Source organism: Rhamphochromis sp. 'chilingali', assembly GCF_963969265.1.
Source record: "Rhamphochromis sp. 'chilingali' genome assembly, chromosome: 6".
In the NCBI taxonomy this organism is placed as follows: Eukaryota; Metazoa; Chordata; class Actinopteri; order Cichliformes; family Cichlidae; genus Rhamphochromis; species Rhamphochromis sp. 'chilingali'.
The window spans coordinates 2,568,782-2,590,316 of record NC_137933.1 but is presented as its reverse complement, the minus strand read 5'-3'; the positions used below and the strand labels follow the sequence as shown (position 1 = coordinate 2,590,316).

Genomic DNA, 21,535 nt, shown 5'->3' with positions numbered 1-21,535 from the left:
TCAACACCCTATATCAGGTGTGCATAATTATTAGGCAACGTCCTTTCCTTTGGCAAAATGGGTCAAAAGAAGGACTTGACAGGCTCAGAAAAGTCAAAAATAGTGAGATATCTTGCAGAGGGATGCAGCAGTCTCAAAATTGCAAAGCTTCTGAAGCGTGATCATCGAACAATCAAGCGTCTCATTCAAAATAGTCAACAGGGTCGCAAGAAGCGTGTGGAAAAACCAAGGCGCAAAATAACTGCCCATGAACTGAGAAAAGTCAAGCGTGCAGCTGCCAAGATGCCACTTGCCACCAGTTTGGCCATATTTCAGAGCTGCACCATCACTGGAGTGCCCAAAAGCACAAGGTGTGCAATACTCAGAGACATGGCCAAGGTAAGAAAGGCTGAAAGACGACCACCACTGAACAAGACACACAAGCTGAAACGTCAAGACTGGGCCAAGAAATATCTCAAGACTGGTTTTTCTAAGGTTTTATGGACTGATGAAATGAGAGTGAGTCTTGATGGGCCAGATGGATGGGCCCGTGGCTGGATTGGTAAAGGGCAGAGAGCTCCAGTCCCACTCAGACGCCAGCAAGGTGGAGGTGGAGTACTGGTTTGGGCTGGTATCATCAAAGATGAGCTTGTGGGGCCTTTTCGGGTTGAGGATGGAGTCAAGCTCAACTCCCAGTCCTACTGCCAGTTTCTGGAAGACACCTTCTTCAAGCAGTGGTACAGGAAGAAGTCTGCATCCTTCAAGAAAAACATGATTTTCATGCAGGACAATGCTCCATCACACGCGTCCAAGTACTCCACAGCGTGGCTGGCAATAAAGGGTATAAAAGAAGAAAAACTAATGACATGGCCTCCTTGTTCACCTGATCTGAACCCCATTGAGAACCTGTGGTCCATCATCAAATGTGAGATTTACAAGGAGGGAAAACAGTACACCTCTCTGAACAGTGTCTGGGAGGCTGTGGTTGCTGCTGCACGCAATGTTGATGGTGAACAGATCAAAACACTGACAGAATCCATGGATGGCAGGCTTTTGAGTGTCCTTGCAAAGAAAGGTGGCTATATTGGTCGCTGATTTGTTTTTGTTTTGTTTTTGAATGTCAGAAATGTATATTTGTGAATGTGGAGATGTTATATTGGTTTCACTGGTAAAAATAAATCATTGAAATGGGTATATATTTGTTTTTTGTTAAGTTGCCTAATAATTATGCACAGTAATAGTCACCTGCACACACAGATATCCCCCTAAAATAGCTAAAACTAAAAACTACTTCCAAAAACATTCAGCTTTGATATTAATGAGTTTTTTGGGTTCATTGAGAACATGGTTGTTGTTCAATAATAACATTATTCCTCAAAAATACAACTTGCCTAATAATTCTGCACTCCCTGTACATTTATAGAGCATCTAAAATGTCAAGAACTATAAAAATTTCATGCGTATAAATAGATTTTTAAGAGGATTTTAGCAATGTTCTTTATGATAATCATATAAATCTCGTGGTCTTTCTTTTCTTTGTGCAGGTGTTTACTGCATTAATCAACGTTACAGCTACCACATGGAGCCACGCTACAGAGGTACTGTGCCACACAGGGCTCTCGTCACCTGACTCGAACAGTTAGCTAGTGACCGTTTCTCTTGCATTTAAAACCCCAGCTTCTTGTGGCTTGTGCTGAAATATCCAAACTGCATGTGACACAACAGGAGACCTGCTGATTATACTGATTCTACAGGAAGTCCAGTTTAAAATGACCCTTTTATGTGCCAATCATCTAGCACATCATCATCTTATCTTATGTTAGATCAAGTTCCAAGTGAACAGTTATTTCTTAAAGTTGATGTGTTTGAAACATGAAAGGCAGCAACTCTGATATGTATAAATTGTAATGCTCTGGATCTTTCCAGAATGCCAGCTCTTGTGGAGTTAAAGAAATGCTTTATAGTTACCTACTCCAAAAGGTTTTCACCACAAGGCGTGCCTTTTACCACACCCCCTATTAGTAATAACTAATACTTTGTTCACTGCATGTTACTCCCTGGTCTAGGGGTACTGGAACACAACATAAGGTTTATAAGGAAAATGACCCCGCCCTGGTCCCCAACACCGTACCCAGAAGCTGATGTGTCTAAACTGAAGCTTAAGTTAAGTTAAGCTTCAGTTTAGACACAATAAACCACCTTTCACTTGTAAATCAGCTTCTGGGTATGGTTTTGGGGATGAGGGTCATTTTCCTTATAAACCTTATGTTGCGTTCCAGTACCCCTAGACCAGGATGTAACACTGCACCGTCCTGTTTTCAAACGTGACACGGCCCAGCAACAGGCAATAGGCAACCATTTTTTCTTGCCCTTAATATCTATCAAAGCACTATAGAGAAGGACAAGTAGAAAACCACAATGTCATGTGCAGGAAAGCTCTAGTCAGATCTCTGGAGGCTTCTGATCACTTCAGGCCCTAAAGATCTGCTGCTACCATCTGGGGTCTGATAACACAGGACACCTTCAGGGCTCATAGAGTGGTGAGGTGTAGGCATGTGCTTTTATTGTTGCGATTTTAAGTCGTATGAAATATTTGTTTTAGGGAAAAGACAAAAAAGAAAATTGAACAGCAGCTGGTGTCGTCTCTTCTGTGAGTTAGACGAGAGCCGAGATTTGGAAATAAAACATTCAGAAACTGAACCTGAACTTTGGACTCACAAGTGCTGTCCATCAGCATCCACCCCTGCAACAACAGTATAAAGCTAACATCTTTATTTTTATCATTCCTGCGAGAATGATAAAAATTCAAATATAGGAAAACGTCTGATGTCTGACCACTTTAGTTGCAGCCTCGCAGAGCTGCTCGCAGTGCAGAGTGTGATTTCATGTAGATGAAGAAAAAGGTGCAGCATGCCACACAGGTGGTGTTACTTTACTACCACTGTCACTGTTCCTCTTGATCCTTTCCAGCCTGTGCTCATAGATGTGTTTGTGTCTTTGCAGGGTGAACCCAACGTCTCTTCTCACTGTGTTTTTTTCCTCCCTGCTGGAGTCATCCTCCTGCTTTAACCCTCATCAGCCCCAAAACTCCCCTTGGAAACAGAATTCTCCTTCTCTATAACTGAATGCTCTCTTTGTGCCTTGATTTACATTTCCTTTATCTGCAGGTTTTAACCTCAGCTGCCCTTGAGTGCTGATGTTGGTGTTAAAATGTAATCTTTGGTGTCAAGTGTTCCAATGCAGACTCTAACATCCATGTTTCCTAAAGGAAAACTCCTCAGCTTTTTTGTTCTTTACAACAAATCCAACTAAAAGACTACACAGAATATGTATTGATTTTAGAGAGGAATACAGATTATTTTAAATTCTTTGTCGCTCCTACTTAACACATGTTTTCATTGCTTTAAAAAGGACTGAGCGTCTCTCACTCTGTTGCTATAGAGGAGATGCACAGCTCCATACAGGCACACTCAGCTTCTCATTTTAGAGTTTGACTCTGGTCTGTTTCCCTCTTCAGTTACTTTACACTGAGCAAAAAGGTGAACAGAATACCTGCATATCTCACTATAAGGTCCATGGATTAGACTAGGACATTTCCAGCCATCTAATGTCTTGAAATGCAACCTAAGCAATGGCAATTTGAAAATTAAAGTGTTTTTCTTATGCAAATTAATATTTTTACCATCTGAATTCCAAAAAGCTGACACTATATAGAGTGTAAATCAAAATAGAATGAGTTTCAAATCTAAGAAATCAATATATTATTCACAGTAGAACCTAGGAAAAAAATATCAAATATTAAACTGAAAAATAAAATAATATTATAAGAAAAATATTGCAGCATTTTTATTTGATGGCAGCAACACATATATCAAAAAGGTTGTGACAGAGACGTGTTTACCACTGTGAAGTGTCTCATTTTCTTTTAACAGTACATGATGTGATCAGTTATCCAAGGAGAATTTGGTCACTATGGTAACTAAAATAATGACCAGGGATGCAGGAAATAGCTGCAGAGAGTCGTCTTTCTGATTTGACACACACACAAAAAATCATTTTATGAAAAGCTGGAGTGCTGCTGGGTTAAAATCATCAAAAATGATTTTTTTTTAAAAAACAGAGCTTTTTGAAGAAGCTTTTTTTTATTTTTTAATTAATTAAGCATTGAATAATGTCATACCACACAAGATTAAACACTCTGTGTCTCACTCTTTCCTTAGACTATGTGAAGAGTTCGTTGTCCAGCACCTGTTCCCTCAACAGTGAAAACCCGTACGCCACCATAACCGACAATCCCAGCCTATGTAAGCACTCAGAGAGCAGCTACGTGGAGATGAAATCACCAGCACACCATGAACACACGGCACACTGCTGTTCTGCTGCCATCATCAGTACGACTACAACCACCACTGTGCCTGCCAAGAATGTCTACAACATGGGTACATTTGCAGTGTTTTACATTTGTCTCCTGTTTTCGGTTAATAAGAACATTTTTAGGCACATTTGAGATACACAGTCAAAGTGCACATGCAGAGCAAACAGAGGTGCAGGTGGAGTTCCATTAGCACAGTGTTTGTATGGCTGAATAATATAACCCCAGGTTTGCATTAATAATTCCACTATTGTGATTAGTTTTACTGTTTTGTACTAAAGTATACTCTCCGGCCACTTCATTAGATACACCCGTTCTATTGCTTTTAAACACAAATATTTAATCAGCCAATCACATGGCAGAAATGGTGCCAATCCTGTCAACTAAAAAGATGAAACTGTGGATGCAGTTCTCACCAAAATCAGGGGACAGAAAACTGGAAAAACATTGCTGAGTCTCACTTTCTGCTGCAATATTCAGACAGCAGCATCAGTAAACAGCATGAAAGCAGGGATCCATCATGCCTTGTATCAACAGTTCAGGCTCCTGGCAGTGTACTAGTGTGGGGGATATTTTCTGGTCAGACCTACGGCCCCTTTGGACCACTTTACCATTGTTCAAACCACGCAGCCTGCCTATGTCCAATATGTGCTCATGTTTCAGCCTGTGTGCATCCTGTTGCAGGTATTTTTTAACTTACTCTTGTTCTTTTTCTTGATTTTTCCCCCTAGTTTTGCTTTGTCTTTTCCTTTGGGAATACTTTTTTCTTTTAGACAATGGACTGCAGTGCAACAACATTAGGCTGCGCTCATTGTTTAGTTCAGAGAATAGCTGATTGCCCTGAAGCTGACCACTCTGTTGGCTAGAACAGTGGAGATTCCAGTTGAAATCTTGAGAGAAAAATACAGAGAATGCAGAGGTGGACAGAAGAAGAAACAGAGAGATGACAGCAGAGAGTATTGGAGAAAGCACAAGTTATAAGCTGCATCTGGCCTTTCTTATCATGTGGAAAGCACAATCATTGATGAATAAAGTGGAGAAGCAGCATTGGCAATGCAGAGGCAATGTTAGATAGACAGAGTTGATGTAGAGAAAGCATGGTATGTAACGATGTCACGCTGTTATGTTAAAATTTACCTTTTCAGCAGCTTCTTAAAGCTATACACAGAGAATTTAAGCCATTTTAAGGCAAAGGGTCCAGCCCAGGACTGGGATGGTGTAACTGATGACGTGGTCTGTAAGTGTAGATATCTGTTGAGTGAAAGGCACACTAAGCAAAAATTTAGCCTACAGCATCTGATGTCATGTCAGGTTGTCAGTCAATTCAATTCAGTTCAATTCAATTTTATTTATATAGCGCCAAATCACAACAGTCACCACAAGGCACTTTATATTGTTTCACTAGCTGGGCCCACGTCCTCGATTTAGGTTTTAGTAGATAAAGGTGAATGCTTGAACATGAATCGAGCGGCGGTTTCAAGGCCTTGAAGGGGACTGGTGACGGCTCCCGGGCCTGGCAGATCCCCATGTACTAAATAGAAGTGAAGAAGTTAAAGAATTGAAAAAAAGGAGGGACGGAAGGCGGGGCACGTAAACGAGAATGAACAGCTCGCAGAACTGGGGGAACCTATAGAGATGAGAACCGGAAGGAGCGTGTTTGGAGGTGTGGTCCCGCTACTGAAATTCCAATACTTAATCTCCAAAAGGTAGACCCTACAATAATATATACAGACAAAACCCAACAATCATATGACCCCCTATGAGCAAGCACTTTTGCGACAGTGGGAAGGAAAAACTCCCTTTTAACAGGAAGAAACCTCCGGCAGAACCAGGCTCAGGGAGGGGCGGGGCCATCTGCTGTGACTGGTTGGGGTGAGAGAAGGAAGACAGGATAAAGACATGCTGTGGAAGAGAGACAGAGGTTAATAACACGTATGATTCAGTCCAGAGAAGTCTATTAAAACATAGTGAGTATTGCCATTTTTTTCATTGCTTAATTAGCGTCTTGCAGCCCAACAAACAGCATCTTTGCTATCCTTTCTGTACGAGTCACCGCACTACACTAATAAAACTAGATCACAGAAAAATGTATAGTTCAGCAGGTGGAACTGAACCATGTGCTTTCAAGTATTTTTAAGGAATTCGCATGATAAGGTGGGGCCAGGTTTCACAACGAGTTCACCCGAAACTCTGGCTGATTGGGACCCACACCCAGTTTCACACCTTGGCTCAGGCGATTAGAGGATCATCAGGGGGTCCTTTTGTCCCTCTGTGGGGGGTCACTCCCACTAGTTTATATCTGGGACTCTCCACCATTTGACCTTAGAACTGAAGAAGCTTCTCGGATGAGAGGTGAAACGTCTTCAAGCAACTTAAAGAAGTCCAGACGCTTTTCTTTGCAAGCTCCTTTGACTACGATGACCTGGATGACTGAGAACCTTCACAGACATATTTTTATTTTTGAAGTTTTTTTGCTCCTAGTGATCTTCACTTTTGCTCCCTTCCCTTTTCCAGCCCACTTGTCAACCAATCAGCAATCAGCAGACTTATAGGTAATCCTTGTACATTAATGCACAGTTGTGGTTATGGAGGATTGCATGGGCTAATGTACTGACTAACCTCCTTGGAGAATGTGTCTTGGCCGTGTGCTAGAACCTCAGTTTTACCAGAATTGCGATGGAGGAAGTTAGAGCATATCCAATTAGTAATGGCAGAGAAACGTTTGTTGAGGCAGGGGAAGCTGTTAAGGTTGTTGGGTTTGACAGAAGGGTATGTCAAAACCGTGTGTCATCTACATTAAACTAAACCCATTAATGAGATGGCCCAGGAGTAACATATATTAAAAAAAACTGAATTGGTCCAAGGATTGAGCCCTGGGGGACTCCACATGCAAGCAGTACAGATGAATGCATACACTGATTAATAGAAATTCTGAAGTATCTGTTTGATAAGTATGAAGAAAACCATCTGAGGGCAGTACCAGTGGTGCCAACCCAGTTTTGTAGTCTGTTAATAAGTAGCTTGATCAACAGTATCAAAGGCTACAGATCAGTCGAGCAGAACTTGAATGGAATGCTCACCTTTATCTGAGTGCATTACAATATCATTTTCAGTAAAGCTGTTTTAGTGCTGTGGTTTTATCTGTAACCACAAGAGAATTTATCAAAGATGTTTCCTACAATAATTTGAAGGAGCTGAAGAGCAACAACTTTCTCAAGGATTTTGAAAATAAACAGGAGTTTGGAAATTGGTCTATAATTATAAAAACAGTGGGATCTAACAAGGAAAGACACTGGCTGTTTTCAAGCAATCTGGAATGGGGCCAGACACCAGGGGGATCATGACATTATCACAGAATTATGACACTCTGTGGTTCAAGTGTTTGAATTTGATGCCTGTAGTACATTTTACTAAGTTTGGACTTGATTGAAATAAGGCAGAAGAAAACTTATTTTCTTTGTTGACAACAGCATTGTATCTGGTTGTTCAGTGATGACGCGACGAATCCTAATTCCGGGCCTAAAGTAATAATAATAATAATAATACATTTTATTTGAGGGCGCCTTTCAGAAACCCAAGGTCACCTTACAAAACACACAATTAATAAAAGGAACAATAGTCATAAAAAACATAAAATAAGTTAAAATTACAAAACAGAGCGTGACAACAGATAAAATCAGCATTAAAGCGAATAAGCCAGTTTAAACAGATGTGTTTTGAGCTGTGTCTTAAATACGGAGAGGGAGTCAATATTTCTTAGTGCAGGAGGAAGAGAGTTCCAGAGCCGAGGAGCAGAGCGACTGAAAGCTCTGTTCCCCATAGTAATAAGGTGCGAGGATGGAACAGAAAGATGAATAGCAGATGATGATCTAAGAGGGCGGGAAACAGTGGTGATATGGAGCAGGTCACACAAATATGAAGGAGCAGATTTATGGATACACTTGTATGTAAGAAGTAAGATTTTAAAATTTATCCTGGCTTCTATGGGCAACCAGTGAAGCTGCTGAAGAACTGGGGTAATATGAGCACTTAACGGAGTACGGGTTATAATCCAAGCTGCAGAATTTTGAAGAAGTTGGAGTTTATGAAGGGACCTTTTAGGGAGACCAAATAGGAGGGAATTACAGTAATCAATACGGGACGTAATAAGACTATGGACAAGGATGGCAGCAGCATGGGGAGTAAGGAAGGGACGGAGTCGGTGAATATTACGTAAATGGAAGTAAGCAGACCGGGTTATGTAATTAATGTGAGACTGGAATGAAAGAGTATTATCAAGTATGACACCCAAACTCTTAACCTGAGGGGAGGGGAGGGTGGGAGAATTTTCAACGTTAATGGAAAAGCTGTGGGATTTGGTTAAGATAGATGGTGAACCAACAAGTAAAACTTCAGTTTTATTACTGTTAAGTTTGAGGAAATTGGAGGAGAACCAGGATCTAATCTCAATAAGACAGTCTGAGAGGGAGGTAGGTGGGAGGGATGAATTGGGTTTAGAAGAAAGGTAGAGCTGGGTGTCATCGGCATAACAGTGAAAATTTATGGTTTTAACTAAGGTTAAAGTTAAAGTAGTAGGTTAAAGTAGTCTGCGTTTAATATGGCTTTTGTGTTGTTAACATGTTTAATGTTTTGTATTTTCTTCTATTTGATCTCAAAAAGCTCCTAAAACAGTCAGTGATCACTGTTGACCTCCCTCGGCTTTTATTACCGCTAATCATTTATTTAAGCTCAGTTTTTTTAAAACCTTAGGATGTAACTACAGCCCAGCCCATGCAGCAGTATATGAATGACTAACCTCGTATTGTGGATGGATTATCTCAGTTGTTCTCCTGGATGAAGTTTGGTCCTTTTACAGCATCCTGCCATGCGATTACATTTGTTCCTGACCACCGAGAACACTCACGTTAACTTTTATCGAGTGGAAAAAAAGTTAGCTTGTTTATATTATGCTAACATAGCTGTGTCGCTAGCGGTCACGTAGCACATCATTATATACCAGCTAGCCCAACTTCAGTAACCCTACAAACGTCACTGCTGTTTAGTTTTCTGTCTTCATTTATGCTGGAAGTGATAACAGAGCTGTACGTTTTAATTTGTTTCCAAAACCCCGCAGTCAGGACATGCTATATTGTATTTAGATAGAAGCTAGCGAGCTAACTTCCTGCTAACTTCTAACTCCGTTAAATGTCATAAATTCCGTTTTCATGGATGCCTGGATGTTAAACTCAATTGTTACACCTGGTAGAGCAGAACGCTGATCATTTTATTAAAGATGAAAGACTTTAGACAGTTTTTCAACTCTCAGTAATGCCATAGTGATCGTTTGATATGTGGACCTGCAGCGGAGTTTAGGCCCAGACACGGCTAGTGACGTCAGACTGAACAACCGGATTGTGTAAATTATATAAATGAAATAAAAGACCCACTCTCTTGGTTTTTGTTCCCCCAGAACCAACCATAAGTATTGTGCCGGCAAGTGGTGCTGCAGTGGTTCCCAGTTACCCTCAGAACCCATACGACCTCCCCAGGAACAGCCACATCCCGAGCCACTACGACCTGCTGCCAATGCGCCCCAGCCCCTCCCACAGCCACAGCCTCACCCTGAACAGCTGCAGTCCCCCACTGCCCGGCAGCCCCACCAGTTCCCTGCTCTAGGGCCCCCCAACAGGATCCAGTGCACTCAGAACTAAGAAACTGAAGTATGAAAGTAGAAAGTGTTTTGACACTGATGAGTAAATACAGGTTGATATTTAAAGGATGGAGAAAATGTGTTGCTGGGACTAATACTTACTTATTTATTTTCTAAGTAGCATTTTATTTGTTTGTTTTGTTTGTTTTTCTTTTTGTTTTGCAGTGTCCAGACTGCTAGACGGCTGTTTGACATTTTACTATGATATACCAACCAACCAGTCTGAGCTGTTTTGTGTCAGTCACCAGTACATCTTTATATTCTTATTTTCACACCAAAATTGCCAGCAGCGGGGTAATACAAGTACATATACACATAAATATACTCGTTTCAGCGGTTTTTGAGACATCTCGACTCAGAAGATGAATGTCAAAAAAGAAACTGACTTGCTCACGTAAAGACTGCAATGGCTGTGCCAAAGAAAGGACTGAGGCCCACTGTACATCTGCAAAGACTACTTTATTTACTAGCATGTTAGGTCCAAATGAACATCATGTGGGCATTACGGTTGTGCTGTGGGAAAGAAATCCAATGGACTCCTCCGAAGAAAAGGCTCTCTATCCTTTTATTTCCCCAGAAAAAAGGACTGAGAAAAGGACAGAAAAAAAGATAACTGGAGTATCTTCAGACTTACAGCACCTGTATAGTATTTTATACACACTGTTTCTTATTTCGTGTTTACATATTTAAAGATCCTGCTGGGGTTCATGTTTTTGCTCAGAAACGTTATTTTTTGTATGTACTGTAGACAAAGTGGTGTATTTGATGTACACTTACTGTACACCTCGTGATTATAGTTGTAATTTTTTTTCTTTATGTTGAGCTTATTATACATGCATGTAAAAAGGTGATTCAGGGCATAATGGTTAGTGAGGAATACCCTTATTCTTTGGCTTTTATTGTGATCATGGTCAGATGGCTAAGCTCTTTTGCTGATAATTGCCATGCTACTGTGGACATGCCATTTGGAACATACTTCTTGGAAATATAAATATATTTTAGGTTGGAAGTTGTGGTTATAACAGTTCTGTAGGCAACTTCCCCCTTCCCTGATTTTATTGTAGAGTCGCTAGAGTTTTGTTACTAAACACAATTAAATGTGTTTTCATGTAGCTCTGACAAAAATGTGTTATGCAACGTAGCAGTAACTTTAAAATGATAGACATACAATCACTTTAAATATTCAGACTGCTCTCCTTTTTTACAGATTATAGATTTACACTATAATTGATGAAATGATAGATTTTCAGTTATATTTATTCATCACCTAATGCTTAGAAATGTTTGAATGAGTTCAACTAATGTTATTTTAACCCAACCAGTTAACTAAAACAAGCTGAAGACTTAAACCAGGCTTTTAACTGGCTGAAACTCATGAAGACCAACTGCTTACACAAAGGAATGAATTAAGGATTCACAAATACATTTTTATTTTGTCTTACAAATACATTGTTTCATCATAAATTTGCATTTACAAAGTGCGCAAAAGTAAAAGGGTCTGAAGCAACTAAAGTTCGGCTGTAGCAAACAGCAATAAGAGGACATGTTGACAATCTTATGTGTACAGTTTGCTATCCCAATGATTTGGTTTCCTGTTTTTGTTCTATTTGCTCTGATTTATCTTGTTTTTTTTAGTGGTTTGATATGTTTGATCCAAACAATAGTTCATGTGTATAGGTGTATGTAGTGCTGCTTACATTTTTGGGGGGGAGGGTGTGTGTTTGTTTTTTTGTTTTTGAAAACCCTGAAATGAATAAAGTCATGACAGCTCAGGAGAGTGGTGTCATATGTTGATTTTAAAAAACAAACAAACTCTGTTTTCACCTTTCATCCAGAGATATAAAGCTGCAGTCATGTGGTGGAATGTTTCTGTTTTTAATGTTTAATGTTTACCCAGAAGTTTGGGAGTCCTCCTTTTCCTGTAAAAATGATTCCGTTTGCTAATCAGGTCTTAATAGGGGGCCGCACGCCTGCCCAATGAGTTCATATCCACCATCTGGTCTTCTTGTGTGGAGTTTGCATGTTCTTCCTGTTATTACATGGGTTCTCTCTGGGTACTCCATCTTCCTCACACAATCCAAAGACATGCAGTTAGTGGAGCTGGGTTATTTTAATTCTAAATTCCCAAATTCTGGTTGTCTGTCTGTCTGTGTTAGCTTAGACTGGCGACCTGTCCAGGGTGAATGCTGCCTGTTGGCCTATGGTAGGTGGAAGATAATGAATTGCTGGGTTTTAATAAAAGTTGAAGGTGTAATTGGCCAGATTTGAATTATTAGTAGTAATTTATTCTAATGGCATGATTTGCAGATCTATTTTAATCACATTGTGTTTATTGTTTATTTGCTTCAGTTTATCCTGCTATCCACATTACAAATCCTGGAACTGTCAGTGGGAATCTTTTGATTATCCTATTAGATCAGAGTACTTAGTGAGGAATAATCATACCATCATTTCCATCACTAAGGCTACTTGGGGTCCACAGGAGACATCACACAGCTCCTGAGAGACCATACAGAATAGTAGTTCTGTGGGTGGACAGACCAATTCCTGTGGTTCAATGCCTCACAATATTCTTAACAATATGTTGTTATTCTTGAAGGCATAGTAAGGCTTTCTCATGCACAAAGAGTTTAACCTTGATAGTCTTGATGGATAACATTTACATTTACAATAATTGATTACACAGCGGTGGAGAGTAGACTTTATCACAGTAGACGTCTTTCTGAAAGCGCTGTAACTAAGTTTAAGAATATAATCCACCCACTGTTATCATCTTCAATGCCCTGTACCAACACAGAGATGAGCAGCTATCTGAACGCTACTCCAACAGAGGTCGATTATCTTGTTAATAATTTCACCTCCTCACTACGTACGACTCTGGATACTGTAGCTCCTTTGAAAACTAAGGTCTCTAATCAGAAGTACCTGACTCCGCGGTATAATTCTCAAACACGTAGCCTAAAGCAGATGACTCGTAAGCTGGAGAGGAAATGGCGTGTCACAAATTTAGAGGATCATCATTTAGCCTGGAGAAATAGTTTGTTGCTGTATAAGAAAGCCCTCCGCAAAGCCAGAACATCTTACTATTCATCACTGATTGAAGAAAATAAGAACAACCCCAGGTTTCTCTTCAGCACTGTAGCCAGGCTGACAAACAGTCAGAGCTCTTTTGAGCCAACCATCCCTTTAACGTTAACTAGTAATGACTTCATGAACTTCTTCACAAATAAAATTTTTATCATTAGAGAAAAATTACCAGTAATCATCCCACAGATGTAATATTATCTACAGCTACTCTTAGTACCATTGATGTTAAGTTAGACTCTTTTTCTCCAATTGATCTTTCTGAGTTAACTTCAATAATTACTTCCTCCAAACCATCAACGTGTCTTTTAGACCCCATTCCTACAAAACTGCTCAAAGAAGTCCTGCCATTAATTAATGCTTCGATCTTAAATATGATCAACCTATCTCTAATGATCAGCTATGTACCACAGGCCTTCAAGCTGGCTGTAGTTAAACCTTTACTCAAAAAGCATCTCTAGACCCAGCAGTCTTAGCTAATTATAGGCCAATCTCCAACCTTCCTTTATATCAAACATCCTTGAAAGAGTAGTTGTCAAACAGCTAACAGATCATCTGCAGAGGAATGGTTTATTTGAAGAGTTTCAGTCAGGTTTCAGAGCTCATCACAGCACAGAAACAGCTTTAGTGAAGGTTACAAATGATCTTCTTATGGCCTCTGACAGTGGACTCATCTCTGTGCTTGTCCTGCTAGACCTCAGTGCAGCGTTCGATACTGTCGACCATAATATCCTATTAGAGCGATTAGAACATGCTGTAGGTATTACAGGTACTGTGCTGCAGTGGTTTGTATCATATCTATCTAATAGACTCCAGTTTGTGCATGTAAATGGAGAGTCCTCTTCACACACTGAGGTTAATTATGGAGTTCCACAGGGTTCAGTGCTAGGACCAATTCTGTTTACATTATACATGCTTCCCTTAGGCAGCATCATTAGAAGACATAGCATACATTTACACTGCTATGCAGATGACACCCAGCTCTATCTGTCCATGAAGCCAGATAACACACACCAATGAGTTAAACTGCAGGAATGTCTTAAAGACATAAAGACCTGGATGGCCGCTAACTTTCTGCTTCTTAATTCAGATAAAACTGAGGTTATTGTACTCGGCCCTGAAAAGCTCAGAAATATGGTATCTAAGCAGATTCTTACTCTGGATGGCATTACCTTGGCCTCCAGTAACACTGTGAGGAACCTTGGAGTCATTTTTGACCAGGACATGTCCTTCAATGCACATATTAAACAAATATGTAAGACTGCGTTCTTCCATTTGTGCAACATCTCTAAAATTAGAAATATCCTGTCTCAGAGTGACGCTGAAAAACTAGTTCATGCATTTATTACTTCCAGGCTGGACGACTGTAATTCATTATTATCAGGAAGTCCAAAAAACTCCCTGAAAAGCCTTCAGCTGATCCAAAATGCTGCAGCAAGAGTCCTGACAGGGACTAGAAAGAGAGAGCAGATTTCTCCTGCTTTGGCTTCCATTCACTGGCTTCCTGTTAAATCCACAATTCAAAATCCTGCTCCTCACATACAAGGTCTTAAATAATCAGGCCCCATCTTATCTTAATGACCTTGTAGTACCATATCACCCTATTAGAGCACTTCGCTCTCACACTGCAGGCCTACTTGTTGTTCCTAGAGTATTTAAAAGTAGAATGGGAGGGAGAGCCTTCAGTTTTCAGGCCCCTCTTCTGTAGAACCAGCTTCCAGTTTGGATTCAGGAGACAGACACTATCTCTACTTTCAAGATTAGGCTTAAAACTTTCCTTTTTGCTAAAGCATATAGTTAGGGCTGGACCATGTGACCCTGAATCCTCCCTTAGTTATGCTGCAATAGACGTAGGCTGCCGGGGATTCCCATGATGCATTGAGTTTTTCCTTTCCAGTCACCTTTCTCACTCACTATGTATTAACAGACCTCTCTGCATTGAATCATATCTGTTATTAACCTCTGTCTCTCTTCCACAGCATGTCTTTATCCTGTCTTCCTTCTCAACCAATCACAGCAGGTGGCCCCGCCCCTCCCTGAGCCTGGTTCTGCCGGATGTTTCTTCCTGTTAAAAGGGAGTTTTTCCTTCCCACTGTCGCCAAAGTGCTGCTCATAGGGGTCATATGATTGTTGGGTTTTTCTCTGTATCTATGAATCGCCTTGAGGCGACTTATGTTGTGATTTGGCACTATATAAATAAAATTGAATTGAATTGAATTGAATTGAATATCAAATGTTCAGGCTGATACATGTTGACAATTGACATTAGTGATTAGTGAGTGAAAGAGCTAAGGTCCAGGGGATGATGAGCTACTTCCCTATATGTTGCAGCTTGATATATAATAATTAATATGCAAACGAATAAGTAACTAAAGCTTTAAAATAAAGGTAAGACTTTATAATGTGACACTAGTAAGCATTGCTAAGGTAAATGCTTAACCCTTTCATGCATGAATTATGACAACCTCAATCAGGATTTTTTTCTTAAGTATTTTTATTCTGGCATGAAAAGATTAATAAAAATACTTAAGAAAAAATCCTGATTGAGGTTGTCATAATTCATGCATGACAGAGTTAAATAACAATAATTACGATGAAATACGTGTATAGGAATTTCTTTTATTTATGTATTAATCACATTATTTTATTGTATAATGCCTTGGTGCCACTGGATTGTAGCATGTCTCACACTCATACAGTAAGACAGACGGTGGGGGTCTAGTAAGGAAGTTTGTTCCTTTCGTTTCTGAACAGCCAAAACGAGTGGAAGGGGTAAGGGAGGGAACTCTTAGTTTATCCTTGCCCATCTGCTCCTACTGTGCCCTGTCTCAGAATCTATCATGCCGCCCTATACTCCTGCACCCTATGCCTCCAAGTTTGGCAATTTATGAGTCAGATTGAAATATGTTGGAGAAGGAGAACTTCCCACTAGAGATTATGTTGCGGAGGAATTGCTTTTTCAGTCCTCTTGGGTGAATCCTCGGACATTTACTCTTTCATCTCTCTCCCAAACAGAAGGGACTTTGAACTGTGTTTTTTCCAGGAAGCTCCTCTTCGATGTTTCATGGAGATTGTTGCTTCAAACTCTGGCCAACCAAAATGGAAAGAGTGGACAGTAGAATCATCTCTTCAAATTGAAATGACCACCCTTGTGGTCAAATTCTGGACAGGAAGAATCCCTGATCATGGCATCGACTTATATTTGAAAAGATATCGTGAGGTGTTACATCCACCTATTAAACCGAGTTGCTCCAAGAAGAAATGGTAAAAAATAGTAACAGACTAAACTCCAAATAATACATTATGTTACAGATTTTACACATTTAAGAAATAACACTAATATATACAGATCAGTCAATTATAAGCATCAAGGATTAACAGAGGTGATTATAAATAAATATCAAGAAAATTGAGAAGAATATTACAGAGCAGAAAAGAGTGTGTGCAAAAAGGGTGAAACTGTTGCAGTGTTTACAGTGTGTTAGATGGAGGAGTTGTACAGGGAGATGACCACAGACAGGAATGACTTCCTGTGTCGTTCAGTGGTGCTTTTTGGTGACCTCAGTCTCTCACTGATCGTGCTCCTGTGACTAGCCAGCATGTCATGGAGTGGGTGGGAGGTGTTATTCAACATTGTCTTTATCTTGGACAACATCTGCCTCTCAGACACCACCCTAACCAGCTCCATCCCCACAACATTACTGGCCCTCTGGATCAGTTAATTTAGCCTGTTGGCATCTGTGACCCTCGACCTGCTGCCCCACCATGCAACAGCATAGAGGATGGCACTGACCACAACAGATACAACAAGATAACATCAATTAGTAGGGATAGCGAAAACTTCCGTTTACATTCGTTAGCCACTTGGCTATGATAGTAAACAGTAGACACTGATGTAGCTTATTGAATCTTTTGGACTGTGTTCAGCACAATATTAATGAGTCATTGTCAGTTGATTTGTCCTGTTCTCATTGTATGACAGATTATGATGGCTGTTTGGTAGCCGTTTGCATACTATGCATACTCTCTCTCTCTTCATATGTGTGTGTGTGTGTGTTTGTTTCTCTGGTGAAATTCAGTATGGTTCCGACAACAGTTTTATGTTAATGTGCAATCCTTAATATGTTTAATATGCGCGCCAGAGGGAGTGTTCGCCCAGGGCGCCAAACAGGCTAGGACCGCCACTGGTATGGAGTGACACATGTCCAATGTAGTGGTTTATGTGCAAGTATGCCATCAACACTGACACAAGTGCAAGAAAACAGCCTTTGAATAGCTGTCCACTGTCGTGACCGCTATGCGTGAAAGGGTTAATACTGTGCTAAAGGCTAAATACTTCACTCTTCATCAAACAAGTCTCAGCTATCTTCACAACAGAAAAATAACACAGACAAGCCTCCTTTGTTAGTGGATGGGACTGGGGTCAAACTAAAACATTCATTATTTTTGGTTTAATTAGTCTCCTTTCCTTAGTTTACTACTAACTTAATACTTCAGTGGTCATTTCTATGGAATTTTAAAATCTCTAACCTGTAAAACTGTTACTGTATTGAATAAATATGAGTGTAAAAGCCAAGCTCTCAATTTCCCGGTCGATCTACGTCACCACCCTCACCTATGGTCACGAGCAGTGGGTAGGGACCAGAAAAACGAGACTGCGGATACAAGCGCCGGAAATGAGCTTCCTCCAAAGCGTAGCTGGTGTCTCCCTTACAGATAGGGTGAGGGGTTTGGACATCCGGACGGAGCTCAGAGTAGAGCCGCTGCTCCTCCACATCGAAAGAAGCCAGTTGAGGTGGTTCGAGCATCTGACAAGGATGCCTCCTGGGCGCCTCCTGGTCGAGGTGTTCCGGGCATGTCCCACCAGGAGGCCCCGGGGCAGACCCAGGACACGCTGGAGAGAGAGATCATATTATTACTCTGACCCTACCTACATTACAGTGTTCTGTTTGCATCTGGAAATAAATATTTTTATGTTCTGCATCTCTTTGTGCTTTGTCTGTGTCATTTTTCTATTGAGAAAATAACTGTACTTTCAATTTCATTTATAAATGCTTTATAAAGCAAAAACAGACAGCTGTTTTACTGCCAAAACAGCTGTGACCCATCAAGTCATGGAGTCCACCGGACCCTTGAAGATATGCTGTGGTATCTGGCACCAAGATGTTAGCAACAGATTCTTTAAGTTGCCAGGTAGAGCCTCCATGTATTGGACTTCCTTAACTGGATTGAATTTGTCTTTTTTGTTTCGTAGCAAGATGCATTATCCTGCTGAAAGATGCCGAAGCCATGAAGAATCACACTGCCTCCGCCGGCTTGCCTTCTTCCCATAGTGCCAGGTGTTCCCCAGGTGTGCGACACACACACACCTAGCCATCCTGTGAAGTAAAAGAAAGTGTGATTCATCAGCCCAGGCCTCAATGCTCGGACCATGGTCCAGTCCCGATGCTCGTGTGCCCATTGTTGCCACTTTCTGCAGTGGATATTTCGGCGCAGGCACCCTGACTGGTCTGCGGCTCTGCAGCCCCATACACAACAAACTGCTGTGCACGGTGTGTCCTGACAGCTTTTGATTAAAACCAGCATAACTTTTCTGCATTTTGAGCCAGAGCAGTTCATCGATTGAATTGCACCAGCCTTTGCTCCTCACATGCATAAAAAAAGCTTTACGCCACCACTGTTCCTTTTTTGGACATTTTAAAAAGCTACACAGATAGCAAGGAAACATTGAAACAATGTTTAGTCAATATCAGGCGATGTCATAGAACCAACGTTGAGATCTGACGTCAGTATACTGACCACTGGCTGGCAACACAAGAGCTTCAGTTTGGAAGCCCAGTCATGTAGCTGATGACCTAGGCTCAAAGGTCACACAGATCTAACCATCACAATGTGGCCATCGTCAAACCCGCTCAAATTCTTATGCTTACCCATTTTTCCTGTTTCTAACGTAACTCTGAGGGAAAAATGTTCACTGACACTATGATGAGATGATCAGTAGTATTCACGTCACCTGTCAGTGGCCATAATGTTATACCTGACGGCAGTAAGACTTCACAGTACAATAAAAATCTACAATTAAAAAAAAAAGTAAAATCCAGAAAGCTTTTTGACCGGTGCGCTTTATTAAGATGAATTGATAACTTAAGATATAGACACAATTGTACAATTTATCAATCTGTACAGAACAAAACCGTTCATTTTGACCCGTTCTCATATTTAACGCTCCAAATTCATTGAAATGACATAATTTCTCACTTATGTGTTTACACTGAAATTACAGTCAGTTATAGAATTCAATAGTTAAAAAAAGAAAGAAATCAAAACACATATTTAAAAAAAACAAAGAAACACACACACATACACACACAGGGAAAAATGAAGACAACAAAGGTACATGAAACAAGAAATCATATTGTCAGAAGAAAGAAATTGCTTTGTCCACAGATTTCCTGCTGTCAAGTCTGGAGAGGCCCAGTGGACAGTGCCGTCTGTTCGATAAAACGCCATTGGCACGGCCAGCTAAAGCTCACACATTCTGGAGTTACCCATTTACCCTCTTCTGCTAGACACATACACCAAGTTCGGGCTTTGTATATGTCTGCGATAACCTGAAATTTCAGCTTGAAGGCTTTTAGCAGGAGCCTGCCAGTTAGCGGATTAAACTGAGCTAACTCGTTAAGCATGTTGTATTCGTTAGCCAAGCCTAACCAACCATCAAGATTTCATAAACGGTAATGACAATGTTAGCTACATAAGGCGATACAATGTGGAGGTGCAGTCGTACACAAAGCCATGCATTGTGTTGAAGTCAGAGGCAGCTTGGTGTGCGTAGGCTTTATGTGACAGGGGCAACATGGCTGTCCTCCTCCTCGAGAGACACACAAAGCTTGGTTAATGAGGAGGCGGACACGACGGTGAGCTGTTAGTGAGCGTATGAGAAGCGGTCTCCACAGGTCGAGGAGGCATTCGTAAGTTGGCCAGAAGCTTAAGCCGCTGATTTTTGTTGTTTGCCAGAGGAGCAACTTCACACTAAATTAGGTTCGGTTCAGACTCCACGTCACTTTTTGGTTCTTAAACAGACCCGGTGTCCCAAACTGGCAAAAGAGGTCCAAATTTTGTATGTGCAGCAAAAGCCTAATCCTAAATAAGTAAGCATGTTTACTAGATCAGCTCTTACACGTAAGTGCATGATTTATTAAGCAAATCAAACCTTGAAAAACATCTTTCTCAGTGTGTCTTAACTACAGTACTGTGGTTACATGCAAAGCAGAATTGGCTAGACAACAGGAAACTTCACATTATAAGATTACTGACTATAATAGGAATGTCATACAAGACTGCTATCAGCTACTTTACTCATACTTCTTTTTCCTTCACTTGCTATAGAAGTCGCATTACAGGAAAAAACCCAAACAGCCATGTGCTAGTTTCTGCATAGTGGTCAAATATGTTGGAAATTAATGCATGTTTTCTTAATGCTGAGCAAAAAAGCCTGCTAGATTTATTCTGTATTCAGTCCCGTTCAACGTGAGCATGAGTAACTCGGTATGCAGCCACTTAAAATAGAACATGATGATTCAAATGCACAGGCTTCCTGTTCAGGGTTCCTAAAATGATGATAGTGTTCCACATTTAGTCCAGTTCAAGTCAACCACCTGGACGTCAGAGGTCCATCTTCGGCATGCTGTCACGAACCCGTCACCTGCTGCAAATGCAGTGACGATGCCGACAAAGTTTACCAGGCTGCGTGCCACATGCTAGCTACACTCCCCTGGCCTTTCCACTAACTGAAGCTCAACAAATGTAAAAGAGTCCGGCGTCATTTTCACAGAAATCACATCAAACAGCATGACACTACCGGAGCAAACGTCCGCAATGTGCTCGATACATCCACGTAGTTTCCAAAACAGTACATTGCACTAAAGAGGAGGTGAGGGGCGCTAAAATAACAGAGGCAAAGCTTTAAATTCAGATTTAGTAGCAGATATATGATACAAGACATTAAAAAAGGTGGAGAAATCAACTGGAGCACTGAGCTTGAGAAGAAGAAAACGAATCACATTCATATATTAAGACATTTTTGTGACATGTCAGCGCATCTGCAGTAATGAAATCTAACGTGATATGAAATGCCTGCTGCTTGCTGTCCTGCAGTAGTCTAAAGACAACGGGGCTCTGCTTAGGGAGGGCCGCCCCACATGGGTTCATCCTAAACTGGGATAATATTTACCGGGGGAAGGGGAAGAATAGGGTTAGCAGGAGGAGGTAGGTGCAGAGATCAGGTCACGGCTTCGAAGCTGCGGCTCATTCCCCACACGCCAAACAGTATGTCGAGGCAGTCTATTATCCGAGGGCGGGGCTTAAGGTTGATGGGGATCGAGGGAGGAAAGGACAGGGAGAAATGGGGG

The 21,535-nt window shown here is 40.9% G+C and overlaps 2 protein-coding genes across 3 annotated transcripts in view; one reads left to right on the top strand and one right to left on the bottom strand.

The window, feature by feature from the left end:
- LOC308398145 (multiple epidermal growth factor-like domains protein 11) overlaps nucleotides 1–12,004 on the top strand; it is a 252,798-nt gene extending 240,794 nt beyond the window's left edge. Inside the window, exons 25-27 of one of the 2 annotated variants that reach the window (XM_080884600.1) lie at nucleotides 1,524–1,577; nucleotides 4,200–4,418; nucleotides 9,801–12,004. In XM_080884600.1, coding sequence (XP_080740726.1) covers nucleotides 1,524–1,577; nucleotides 4,200–4,418; nucleotides 9,801–10,006 — 479 coding nt within the window. In that variant the 3' untranslated portion in view covers nucleotides 10,007–12,004. The remainder of the gene's footprint in view (nucleotides 1–1,523; nucleotides 1,578–4,199; nucleotides 4,419–9,800) is intronic. The other variant, XM_080884601.1, reaches the window with a different exon arrangement.
- Nucleotides 12,005–19,228: 7,224 nt separating this feature from the next.
- Nucleotides 19,229–21,535, bottom strand: part of LOC308398146 (ras-related protein Rab-11A) — a 12,586-nt gene continuing 10,279 nt past the window's right edge. The window contains exon 5 of the mRNA XM_080884602.1: nucleotides 19,229–21,535. This exon is cut by the window's right edge and continues 174 nt beyond it. The gene's annotated coding sequence lies outside the window, so the exon portion shown is untranslated.